Source organism: Atta colombica, unplaced genomic scaffold (genome assembly GCF_001594045.1).
Source record: "Atta colombica isolate Treedump-2 unplaced genomic scaffold, Acol1.0 scaffold236, whole genome shotgun sequence".
NCBI classification, from domain to species: Eukaryota; Metazoa; Arthropoda; class Insecta; order Hymenoptera; family Formicidae; genus Atta; species Atta colombica.
Genome location: NW_017259334.1, coordinates 1,304,196 through 1,316,849, shown reverse-complemented (window position 1 = coordinate 1,316,849; position 12,654 = coordinate 1,304,196). Strand labels below are relative to the sequence as shown.

At 41.6% G+C, this 12,654-nt stretch overlaps 1 protein-coding gene across 1 annotated transcript in view; it reads left to right on the top strand.

Moving 5' to 3' along the window:
* The first annotated feature begins 3,288 nt into the window (after positions 1-3,288).
* Positions 3,289-12,654, top strand: part of LOC108688597 (homeobox protein SIX3) — a 46,237-nt gene continuing 36,871 nt past the window's right edge. Inside the window, exon 1 of the mRNA XM_018194911.1 lies at positions 3,289-3,917. Within this exon, the coding sequence (XP_018050400.1) occupies positions 3,289-3,917 (629 nt within the window). The remainder of the gene's footprint in view (positions 3,918-12,654) is intronic.

The following is a 12,654-nucleotide window of genomic DNA, read 5'->3' as shown; positions in this document are numbered from 1 at the left end:
TATATATATATATATATATCAGAAAAATATTAATTTAAATTATTTATATATTATCAAACAACATAGTTCAAACAACATTGTCTCTGGATTAAGTTCAATAATTATTATTTTATTTAGTTCAGATTTGCTCGAAATGTCATACCTGATCCTTCGCAGCGTTACAATTTTCGATACTTCGAATATTGTTGATAAATCTCTACTGAAACGCGACACTATACTGATGACTCGCGATATAGATCCACCAATATGTAGTTATGACCATGCAAATAAACTGCACTCTCTAAATATGGAATAAGTGTAACATGCGAGTTTAAAAAAAAAACCGCGTGGTTGACACACGTAATAAAATATTTTCAATCACATCGATGTTTGCAATAGACGCATGCTGAAGTAGGAAAAAATCTATTCAGAACATTCACAATATTAATTTATGAAAGACAATAATAAACTTTTTAGTGAAATGCACAACAAAATAGAACAAAAATAAAAAAAATATATAACAAAAAAAGAATAGAATATAAATTCAATAGACATAAACTGTGGTCTCAATGAAATTTCAGATAAAATAGATAATAGGAGAATGTTATTGCCAGTATTAAAATAAATATTAAGTCTTTTTAAAATACTACAGATTTAGGAACAACATACGTCGAATATAGACGGATGAATGACGGATCGTGACGGGAGAAAATACGAAAACACATCCCATGAACTACGATAATCACGGATAGATGTGTCTTTCGAAAAACTCGAGATAATCCCGCTCGTCCCGTAATCCGATTTAACCCTGACCAATCGCAGTCGTTGTCGGTTGCCGGTCGTGTAACGGAACGGTCGTTGAGGTAACATAAACGAGAGCAATCGGAAGGAGTCATCCGCCACGGTGAAACCACGTTTACTTTTTCGTTATTACAAATCGATCAAGAGATTTAACAATCGCGCTCGTTGCTTGTGGATACATTAAACCCTGAAGTGATTATTATTCGCACCGAAATGTGTCATCAAGAGATATTATATGGTACTCGCTTTCAATTTGAATAACAGGAGCACGAATATATATATTTTAATAAATTGAAAAGATCCAAATATTAAATTTTTTAAATACGAATATTTTTAAAATTATATATAATTTTTATTTAAAAAATAAGTTTAAGTTTCTATGATAAAAGTTATTACAATCTCAGTTACGCTCTTAAAGTTCAAACTTCTTATAAAAAAGTTTCCAGGTAACCTTTAAACTACTTTAGGACAATTTTCTTATTTGTGATCTAGTTGTGGATTTTCTGCATACCAGTTCGTACATATAACAAATTATTAGAATTCACGTATATGGATTGTAGATTTAAAATGAAATTCGCTAGGTTGCATTGAAACGAGAAGTAGAATAAAATCAGAATATCTACTACAGGACTAAGACTTCTGTGATGGCTGCGCGTTCGATAAAACGGAGATGCCTTCGGCGCCGTCGCGCGCCCTCGATTCTTCAATACGCTAACTTCTGTCGCCGCTCTGTCTGAGGTATGAGATCTACTCGATTATAAATATAAGGCTTCTTCATACGAAAGTTGAATGTCATACTTTAACAATGGCCGTGCCATCTTAACGAGGCTGCATTTTGAAAGAGTTGAATATTCTCTTTCTGATCAATACGAAAATATTAAATATTTTTATTTTTTTAACTATAACTCATTTCTGAAGTGATAAAAATAGAGGATTGTTTCTGATAATTAATTCGTTAATTTGTAATAACGAAATGTCCTCTGTGAATCGTCATACAAGAAGTCATAGTGATATCAGATAAAATATCTACCAGTTTGAATATAATAATTGAACGAAAGAGCAAAATCAGTGAACGAAACATCGAGAAATTCGCACTAAAGAATAAATTAAAAGTAAGCGAAATACGTAAACGTGCTAGTCTGAGAGCGGATGGTTGGCAGCCTATCAATCTTATCCAGCTATCACTTGGGTACCGAGTCCAACGTCGAAAACAGTTCGTCGCGAGATCACAGCAACAGAAGCAACAGCAGCAGTGGCGTCACGGCGGCAGGAACAGCAGCAGCTCATGGGATCATGTCGTTTCTCCCCTCTACGATCGCGAACAGCTACCAACCTCTCCGTCCCACATTTTGCAAGGTACATCGATCGCTCTCTCTCTCTCTCTCTGTCTCTCTTTCTTCGTCTCACTTCCTTTCCGCCTGTCAGAGAGGGGAAGGCGTGAGAGATGCCCGCGGGCGATGATAGTGGTGGAAGAACGTTCACGGTGGGGATCATATAACCGGCCCGGCTATACGTGGAAGGGATAATTAACCGACACAACCGTAGCTCCCTATGCTGCCTAACGGAAGGACGAAGAAAGGTTACCATGGCTACGTGGATGGGATCCGGCCAATCCCGGTGTACTTGGTAGGCGTGGTCTGTGCATTGGACCCCCCGATGCCATCTATCGCCGTCTCTTTTCTTGCTTCTACCTCTACGGTAAGATCGGACGGTGGTGGAAGTAGCGAGACAGAGAGGTAGAGGTAGGTCTAGAGCGCCAGCGAGACAGCCCGGTTGCAACGGGCGTACAAACGTATCATGCTGGGTAGGGCCGGTGCCGAGATGCCGGCTTGTAAACGAAACCAGTTTGCTATCCGATACGATCCAGGCAACAGCGGCCTCGCGTGATATCCCCACGACGTGGAAGAACGTCAGCGCGCCGCCTGGCCTAGTGGGTGTTACCTGAGCGACCTGGAGAACGGTCGCGCGAACCCACCTGACAGCGATCTTCAATGGGCATCGGAGCTCTTTACAACGCGTATCTGCTCCAATTCAGACGTTGTCACGTGCCGCTTCTCGAGAATTGTTTCGAAATTAATCAGTGACGTGTCGCGACGTGCGCGCGAGAGAGAGAAAGAGATAAAAAGGGAGGGAGAGAATCGCCAATGTGGGCTTTCAGAATTTAGTACCTGCGGAAACAGAGGCGGTCGTTCTTCGGGCAATTCTCTCGCCTCATAAGAGATTACAACCTCTCTCTCCAGATGTTATAACATTTTGTTTATACATTCGAACTTGGAAATTTGGTAGTGTCAATAGTGAAGTGGATAATTATCCAGTGACCGTCACGTCCATTTGTAATGAACGCACATACTGCCTGTGACTCTGACGAATCATGAGAAGGTCCAAGAGCAAGCATAAATCGGAGCCGCGTGTTTCCTGAACCGCGACAAGTCCGGGTGACACTAATACTCCAAGAAGACAAGCTAAGTCAAAATTGGTGTATCGCGAGAGGATCACCGTTTCGGGAAGATGTCCGCCGCTGGGACCACGCCGCCAAACGCGAACGGTCCGCTTGTACCTTGTCCCTATCTTGCTTTGCCAACTCTATCTTTCTCCGTCAGTCAAGTGGCAACGGTTTGCGAGACCTTAGAAGAAAGCGGCGACATCGAGAGGCTGGCCAGGTTCCTATGGAGCCTTCCGGTCGCTCATCCCAATATTCAGGAACTGAATCAGAGCGAGGCTGTTCTCAGGGCGCGAGCCATTGTGGCGTTTCACTCGGGACATTATCGGGAGCTTTACGCTATACTTGAAAGGCATAAGTTCACCAAGGACTCTCACGGTAAATTGCAAGCCATGTGGCTAGAGGCACATTACCAGGAGGCTGAAAAACTTCGCGGCCGGCCGCTGGGACCCGTGGACAAGTATCGCGTAAGAAAGAAATTCCCATTGCCGAGAACAATCTGGGATGGCGAACAGAAGACGCATTGCTTCAAAGAAAGAACCAGATCACTGCTCCGAGAATGGTATCTCCAGGATCCTTATCCGAATCCAGGAAAGAAGAGGGAGCTGGCCGCCGCGACGGGACTCACGCCGACGCAAGTTGGAAATTGGTTCAAGAATAGGAGGCAGAGGGATCGCGCTGCTGCAGCGAAAAACAGGTGTGTCGTAAAACTAATCGTATTCTTTCCTGTCTTTTCCTTGATTGAAAAGGACAGACTTCTGAGAGGATTGATAATCGTTCGAATCAAAATCACGCTTCCATTCTTCACGATTCTGTCAAATAGCTTGCCAAATTCCGAATGGTTAAACCCGTTCAAATTGCAAAATTCTCTTTTCACAGAATAAATAGATCAATACACATTGGGTTCTAATGAAGTACGCTTTACCTAAATGCGGTGAAATGTTATACGTATTTATATTATCTTTAATAGACTAATAGAATATATTTACTTTTCGGAACAATGAAATATTTCGTATGTGCCAGTCGATATCTGGTATTTGCATTCAAATCTCCTTCAATGACGTTAAATACGCACTAAATCAACAAACAGTTCTCACCAATATTCGTACAACGCGTACTCTTACGAGAGCGTCGGTTCATTAATAACAAATACGAATTGTTGAATCCGCGATACTGAAAGTACTGGATTATCATTATAGCAACACACGATAATTATTTAATATTAAAATATGCACGTGTGAATTCTTAAATAATACTGCGAACAAAGACTGATTGCAATTTAAAAAAGTAAACATTTAAAAAATTTCCAGAAGAGAGAATGTATCCTTCATTTCACTGGCTAACACGTGGCTAAACAATGAACCCATATGGAAGACATATTTCGTTGGTGTAGTTTACTGAAAAATCGTTTGTGTTGTACCATCATTCATTTCGCGAATACCGCAATATAATACTCGTAAAATTATACTATATTAATAAATGATTTACGTTACACTATGAAAACATTTTGTCGATTATCGTAAATCTTCTTATTGAAGCAATCATTTTATTAAAATATCACGCGAACAGAGTATTCAGTGAAGTTAAAACGAAGAACTTAATTCACATATAAGAACGTCTTGGAGATCGTCTGCGGTTGGTCACGATGTAGAAGGAAAGTTTTGTTCATTAAGTAGCGTTTAATGGAAGTTAATCGCGAAACGATTAGTGGTTTAGGTCCCTTTAGACAGATTGTTGTACTGTGTCCTCGGCAAACGAGCCTTTGTGCCTGCCCCAAGGTCCCCGTTGTGGAGGGTCGCATAATTTCATTTTGACGTCCGACGGAGGGTCGCTGCCGTCGGGCGAACGACGATTTTCGAATTACGTCTTTCAAATTGTGTTTTGACATCGCGCTCTCGCTCGACATCTCTCTCTCTCTCTCTCTCTCTCTCTCTCTCTCTCTCTCTCTCTCTCCTCTCCTCTCCCCCTCATTCACTCTCTCTTTCTCTATCCTTTCATATGACGATATACTCGAATGTTGAAGTTCACGATAGCTTTAAAATAACATTAGAATCAGTCTCAGATTCTTGCTCTCTTCGTCTTCAAGAAAATGAACGAGATATCTCGCATATATATCTTTTTTACTTCTTGTTATATGAAATATTATATCTTTGGATTAATTATATGTTTTTAAAATAAAAGTTTCGAGACAAAATGAGCTTGCTGTAGGTCAACATTTATGGCAAAAAAAAATACAGTGTGTGAAAAAAGTAATCTTTTATTCAAAACAATTCACATAATCATTAATACTAATATACATAATTTATTCTAAAAAAATAAAGCAGGCTGTAGCAAGAAAATTGCTACAGCCTTTATTTTTTGCTTTGATAACTGACTAGGAATCTGGTTACTGGCCCATTACTGGCTATATTTGGTTCTGATTTATTTTTTCGAATATTTCTTCGATTCAGCAATCGATCACAATTCTGCGATGATAGATAAAGATGTTTAACGAGGACATTTAACATTCAAGGGATCGTGTAACAAAATATCGTCACCTTCACAAAAAAAAAAAAGAAAAATGATACGTCCAAGTAAGAGTGGTAAAAGGGATAAATTCCATCTCTGAATCATGGCTGGTCATTATTAGGGGATCATCGCCTCAATGTGTAGACGATAGAAAAACGGAAGTAGTCTTCGTTGGGAATTACCACCTGTCAATTTGATTCGACACGAGCAGTTCCGTCGCGAGCAGGTAACGGTCTGTCGTATTGTTCGGCTATTTATCGCCCGACGCCGCCATTATTTGCCTATAAAAGGGAAACTTGAGGTGGGTTTTCTATGCCATGAGCTGCACCTCTTCCTTCCCTCTCGTTAGGAAACCTAGAGTAGTCTCCACGCGCGAACACCGGATGTTGCTCCCGGTGATTTATGAGTTCTTGGAAGACCTACCCGAACATTTTTGCTATTGCTTCCAGGGAATCCTAGGCAACTTTCCGCATCTCGAACACGCGACCTTGCATGTGTGATATTACCAAATGCGCATCGCACTTTTGATTCTATACCTCGGGAAAAAGATATTTATCTAATGTACCATCTAAATGACATTGAAAGTTAATTAGATAGCTTTCAGGTCAAAGAAGCAAAATACCTGTACTCTTCTAGTGTCTTTTTACATAGAACTAGAAATCGATATAAAAAGCATTCGTCTAACGAACGAAATATAAAAAAAAGATAAAAAAAATTGTCAATGTATACGCAATTGAAAATAATTAAAATCGCTCTCGATATTTTTTGTTGTCCCAAGAATCAATTTGTATCGTTCGATTATTAAAAAGTTATTAAGAAACATGTTTGACCCATTGAGTATGTATCAAATATCATATCAATAACTAAACACGATCTTGCTAGTAATATTCTGGTAGATTAAAATGCTTTCATGTCGCATTATTTTATTGGTGTGTTATTTCAATCGTAAATCAGGATGAATGTGTCGATAACCGAAACACGATAAAACTGTCATCCTCTTGTGGAAAATAGCGCCGACCTAGATCTGTCCCCAAGTACGCGGACGTACATCATGTAATTATTGCGCTCTGAATGAAGTCATTAATAGTCATTACCTACGTCTAACGCTGTAATTGATATATCGTTAACGGACGACGATGGCTCGACTATACTGCTCTAATTGATCTTGATGAGCTCGCGCAGCGAGTAAAGATTATACGTTCGAAACGTACATTGTCTCTAAACCATCGTATGGCGATCACACGATTATGAAAAATGCAGGAAAATGTTTATATAACTCTGCCACATAATCACCGTAAGTATAGAATCGTAGTTACGTCATTGACGATAAAACAGATCGTGTTCTCGTGTTTAGTTGTTGCTTTGCCGTCGCGAGAAAATATGCGTAACACAAGATTTATTAAGCGGAACATAATATTGCATAATTCTTTCAAATTATGCAACGCGATAAGATCAAATGAAAACTGTGCCAGAATTTCTTTGTATGTAATGATAAATCGCGCAACTAGAAATACTGCTATACGCATATTTCATATGTACATACATATGTAACGTTGTTATGTTGGAAGATAATGTTATCTCTTACGCGAATTTATGAAATAATTCCTCAAAACATTTAAATATATGTCTAGCGATTATAAAATGTAAACAATTTTTTTGAGAATGTCATTGAAATGTTAATTTAATTTGACCAACAATCGAGGAAACAATGTTCGAATGTTCAATTCTATTATTGTTGTTAGAACAAGAAACAAAAGGCGTGTAGTTCAAGAAAATCTAACATTAACATGGCGGCAAAATTCAGTACGCTGTTTTACCATTATTATTTAAACAATGCAAAATGATTAAAAAAAAAAAGGAAAAGATCGCTTATGCTAGTCACACACGGCTCTATGTTCAACTGAAGCAATCCAACAATGGCTGCGACGTACCTATCGTTACCCGACGTAATGACATTCCGTATCTGGCCCCGAGCCACATTTTCCTGCACGTAATCCATCGAATCTCGGGACGGAGAGTTCTCAGTTGTGTACATCTAGATAGACATAGGAAGATAGAAAGCCTTTCGAAGTTCCTGCATCTCCTTTCGAAAACATCAACATGCGTACAGAATTCGACACGGAATTCGCGAATAATATGTTATTGTTTCAGAATATTTAAGAAATAGAGATTATTATTATAATCTCTATTGGGCTGATGTCATCTCGCATTATTCTTAGTTCGCATTTATCATTGTCTGTTATTAACAATTAATATTATTTATTATTAATAGTATTGGCAATTACTAATTACTAACCATATCATGGAGAAATAATATAAATAAACAATTACAGGAAATATAACATAATTAATCATTTATAACATTTCTATTATGCAGAATTAATACTGTGTCTGCATGCGAGCGCGCAAAAACTGAACTGTGATAATTTTTTATTTTGGATAATTTTTAGATAAATTTATACGCTTTATTCAATTATCTCCAGCATTATATAGAGGACTTTTCCCTGTAATTTTTCTCCACATCCAATTCATATTTATATCGAAATGGGTTTTTGCGCTTTTTGTTACGTGCTTCCAATATTTAATAACTCGGTCACCGAGTACAGGTAGCGTTCATTAGCCGCGACGCGGAAAAAAGCATACCATTAAAAAATTCATAAGAGATATTTTGCATCACTGGATAACGCAGTTTGTTACAATCGTTGTTAGTTCCGAAACGCTGAATAATGTAATCCACAAAAAAATAGCGGCTTTTTTATCATTTTTCCATCTATCAGCCGTACTTTCCACTCTTTTAGGCAATTCCCTTTTTATTCGCGAATTATGAATTCTGAACAACATCGACGAGGAGGGCACCCTGCGTGCATTGTAAAGAGCTTAATTCCCGATTGATAAAATCCGCCAACGATCAGACTGTAAAATCCTAGTAAATAAGTACATTCCGTACCAAAAATTTCATATACTGTCGTTTTTATATTTCAATTGGCAATACAAAAATTTATATAAAATATTTCTGATCGTTTCTCACAGCGTTAGCTCTGCGTCGATTTACGTCAATGTAATCGCCAATTTAGACACGCTTCTGGGATTATTACCATCCAAGTCGTCGTTTGTGTCGCGTTTCGGGGTGAGAGAGCGAAATGCAAGGGCATCCTCAAGATGCGCGTCCCAAATGTTTCATTTTCGTCACGTGTCGGCGCTCGCGAAGAACGTAGCAGCTCCCGTCGCGTCATAACGAAATTCCTTCCGTGGTGCATTTTCAGTTCTGACACATAGGGGTGAAGCCAAGGCGAATCTACTATACTGCGTACTTGTCGTCGTCGTCGTTGTCGTCCTGACCCGGGATGGGTTAGGTAGACACGTAGACAGGATACGGTGCCCGCCCCGAGGATCCTAGAAGGTCCTTTCAGAAACGTCGATCCGCATACTGCCAGCCTCGCGGTATATTTTCGCGGTCCAGCGAGCGAGTTATTCAATATGCTCAACCCCGAAAGCCCCGGAGCAATCTCCGCGCTTGCACGTAGCATATTCGCGTGTCTGTGTGGATACCAGGCCGACACGATTACGTGTGTGAAAATATCCTTGTGTGGGTATGTAAGAGCTATATATTACGGGGACGAGAGAATGGAATGGGTACATTCCCGCTGGTGCCGCTCCACCCGGCATGGCCGCGGCAGGGTGAGCGCGTTTTGCGATAGAACACGGATAGTGGAGATACAAGTTGAAGAAGATCGCAGCGCATCCAGTACGATCAATTACCGAACTGACGCTGATCGATGAATAATCGCTGTTTAAAGGATGCATTTCAGCGTTAACGTTCAAAGTATGACTCTTTCAATAGTTAGCTCTCCTTTATTAGGCTCACGTTGCAAATCTCGTTATCAATTTCGGTACATTCGTAAGACCGCACGTTGCTATTAATTATGCAGAACGTGGGGGTTTAAGCGGGAACTCGTAAACATATTCAGAATCGGAGATACATACTCGCAGAAATCCTCGCGTGAATATACAGACGTACTGGTTTGCGTTACGTCCAAGGGAACTCGGAGCCTGAACGCGAGACTCGACTTCCTAAGGGGCGTCTACGGCCAGGCTGGATATAAGGGGGAGAGGGAGGGAATATAACCACCTCGGCAACCCTCCGCGTTGCCAGCTTTTCGGGGGTGGCTTAGCTCGAGCGTGTTCCCGACTCTCCTCTTTCGACGTTGCCTTCGCCTCTGAAGTTATCAGATTTTGATAAAGTCCCCGGTGTATTAGAGACCCGCGCTGTTTGCGTTTCCACGCAGAATCCCGTCTGCGTTGCCACCTCTCGTCGCTACACCACTATCACTCCCTCCCTTCATCCCACCCCAACCCTCTGGACTTGTTCTCTTCCATCAGGATTCGCGATGCCAGTTACTTCTTTCCTTTGTGAACGGCGAGACCCCGACTGCGCTCTTTTTTTTTTTTTGTTTTTTTTTCCTCATTCGAATGATTACGAACGATGGAAAGGATACGCTTCCACACACGCGAATTTTTTTTGTTTAACGAGATTTGTACTTTGTAGCAATACGACGCTGCGAATCACATCATTATTCGCTTTCACTTGCTGCTTGCACGATTCCTCTTTTCAAATAAAATATTATTTACTTCACATATCTTTCAACACATATCTTTCTTTCGGAGAAGGCACGGAAAATTAAGTATGTATTTCTCTTAAGAAAGAAAATATTACCGTAGAGATTTATCCATTCGTTCTATCATGGGAATTGATGTTTGGTTAAACAACGTGTCGCCTCGGGAAATAATTTCTCGTAGGCACCTGGAGGAAGCGAAGATTTTTGCATAAAACTTAAATCAGCGTCCAGAAAAGACGGCGGCAGGATTTATGGTCGCGTGAAGTCTCCCCAGTGTGCGAGATGCACGTCCTTTCGAATCATTACTACATGCCTTCCGGTACCTTCTTCTTCGAGTCACGGTCAAGTGTCACTCAGTGTGGTACCGCCGTTATCTTGATGACCTTAAACGAGAAAGGAATATGGAAAAAGACGCGGATGTCATCGTGTTGCGCAATCTTCCGCACCGCGAAAAATGTTCCGTGGCCGTGCAGGTCTTCGGGAATGTCCGCCCGCAGATGGACAACAGATGTACGACGACGAATCAGATGGAACTCCCGTTTCGGGAAGCGCCAGCGTGAGAAAATTACAGCACGGGATATTTTTACGAGAGAGAAAAATCATAATCCCTACATAAGCGAGAGAGGTGCAACGAGAGGCTCTCGCGGACCGTTCGATTTCCCGTGGTCGTCGCGACAAAACACAGCGACAAAGCCGCGTGAATATGTCGTGTCTATAAATAATGCTGCCTCCGCCATTTGAGACTTTTATTAAATCAACTTAACCTTTGAGTCTCAGACGGGAAACATTAAGGCCACCAGCACTGTCTATTAGATTTCTGTCAGTTTCAAAGTTACGTTACGCGTAAATTTAATATTACCACGATTCGATGCGGAGTGGATACGGAATGTATTAAAAAGAATTAACACATGTCAGAGTGCGAGCCACATTACGGGGGCTAGCCAGCATTAAAAAATGATTTCGTGTACGGTGTAATCAATTAATTATCCCGTCGGCGTGGTCGCTCTATGTGTGCCGTTAGTAATCGAATCGATGATGATCCTACTGAAAAGCAGCGCTCGTCATCGAGAGGCACCAGACCTGAGGAGTATTGGTCGGCGAATTAACGACGATAATAACCAAAGAGCAGGGAACACGCGATTCATCGAGAGAGAGAGAGAGAGAGAGAGAGAGAGAGAGAGAACCGCCAAAAAGCCGCGGCAAGCGGGCCGCGTAGCGGGCAAAAAGCAGTAGAGACAAAGGCAATGATTAATTCCACGTTGGATGTCCAGGATCATTAGCGGCCAGACTGCCATGACACCTGCTCGCACGAGCCCTTCGTGATAGATTGCTGGGGCAGAGAGCGGGGCCGCTTCGAGGAGGAATGGAGACGAGGAGCGAGAAGGACGGAATCGCAGCCTGGGATCGTGCGCCCGCGCGAGACGGTTACTAATGATTCCGTATTTCGACATTCTGAGCGATATTCAGGAAGCGATGAAAAAGAACTCGGGTATTACCGCCATAGGTATCACCCCTCGGGGTGGTCGCGCAATTCGCGTGGCAGCTTTTTGTCAAGGGGTTGTTATGAGGTAACGTGATTGATGGCGGTCGGGCGCGACGGCATCGCACCGGCGCATTCTGCATTCGTGATCTCGCGAATGCGATCACTGAAAAGCGCGAGGTAGATGATGAAGAGGGAGGAAGAGAAAGACAGAAAACGGGGATTTAATAAGGACACGGAAAGTGTCGGGGCGTAATTAAGTGCTCGGCAAAATCGCTCAGCGGCGTATAGTCGAGTTCTCGCGAAGAGCGAAGGAGACTGAGATCTGAAACTCGACGCTGATTAATTCGAAGGACGGGATATGCATAATAGACGTCATGCTTATATTTCGTAACGTGTTTACTGGCACGTGCCGATTTAAAATACCGCACACGTCGGCATTAGTTAATTTGAGCTGTTATCAATCCACTTTGATGTGCGGCACGATTAACCCGTATTTCGCTAACAAACGTTCGTCTGCGACGAACATTTCCGTCCGAGATCTGACGAGTTTCTCAAAGGAACCAGCCTCGTTGGAGGCTGTCCATCGGCAAATAATTAGACGCGTTCGCAAGACGCGACTCCCCAGAAAGATGAAATGGCAAGGGGCGAGAGGTTACAAATAGGTAATTGACGTGCACGGGCCAGCTGTCACTTGTTTCCGCCGGGATCGCTTTTTGTTTCACGAGTCCACCAGAGTGGACCGGCAGCGTGCGGATGCCTGTTTTCACGCCGTCGCCGTGGGGGTTCTCTTGAACATACACACATATACATATATATATATATATATA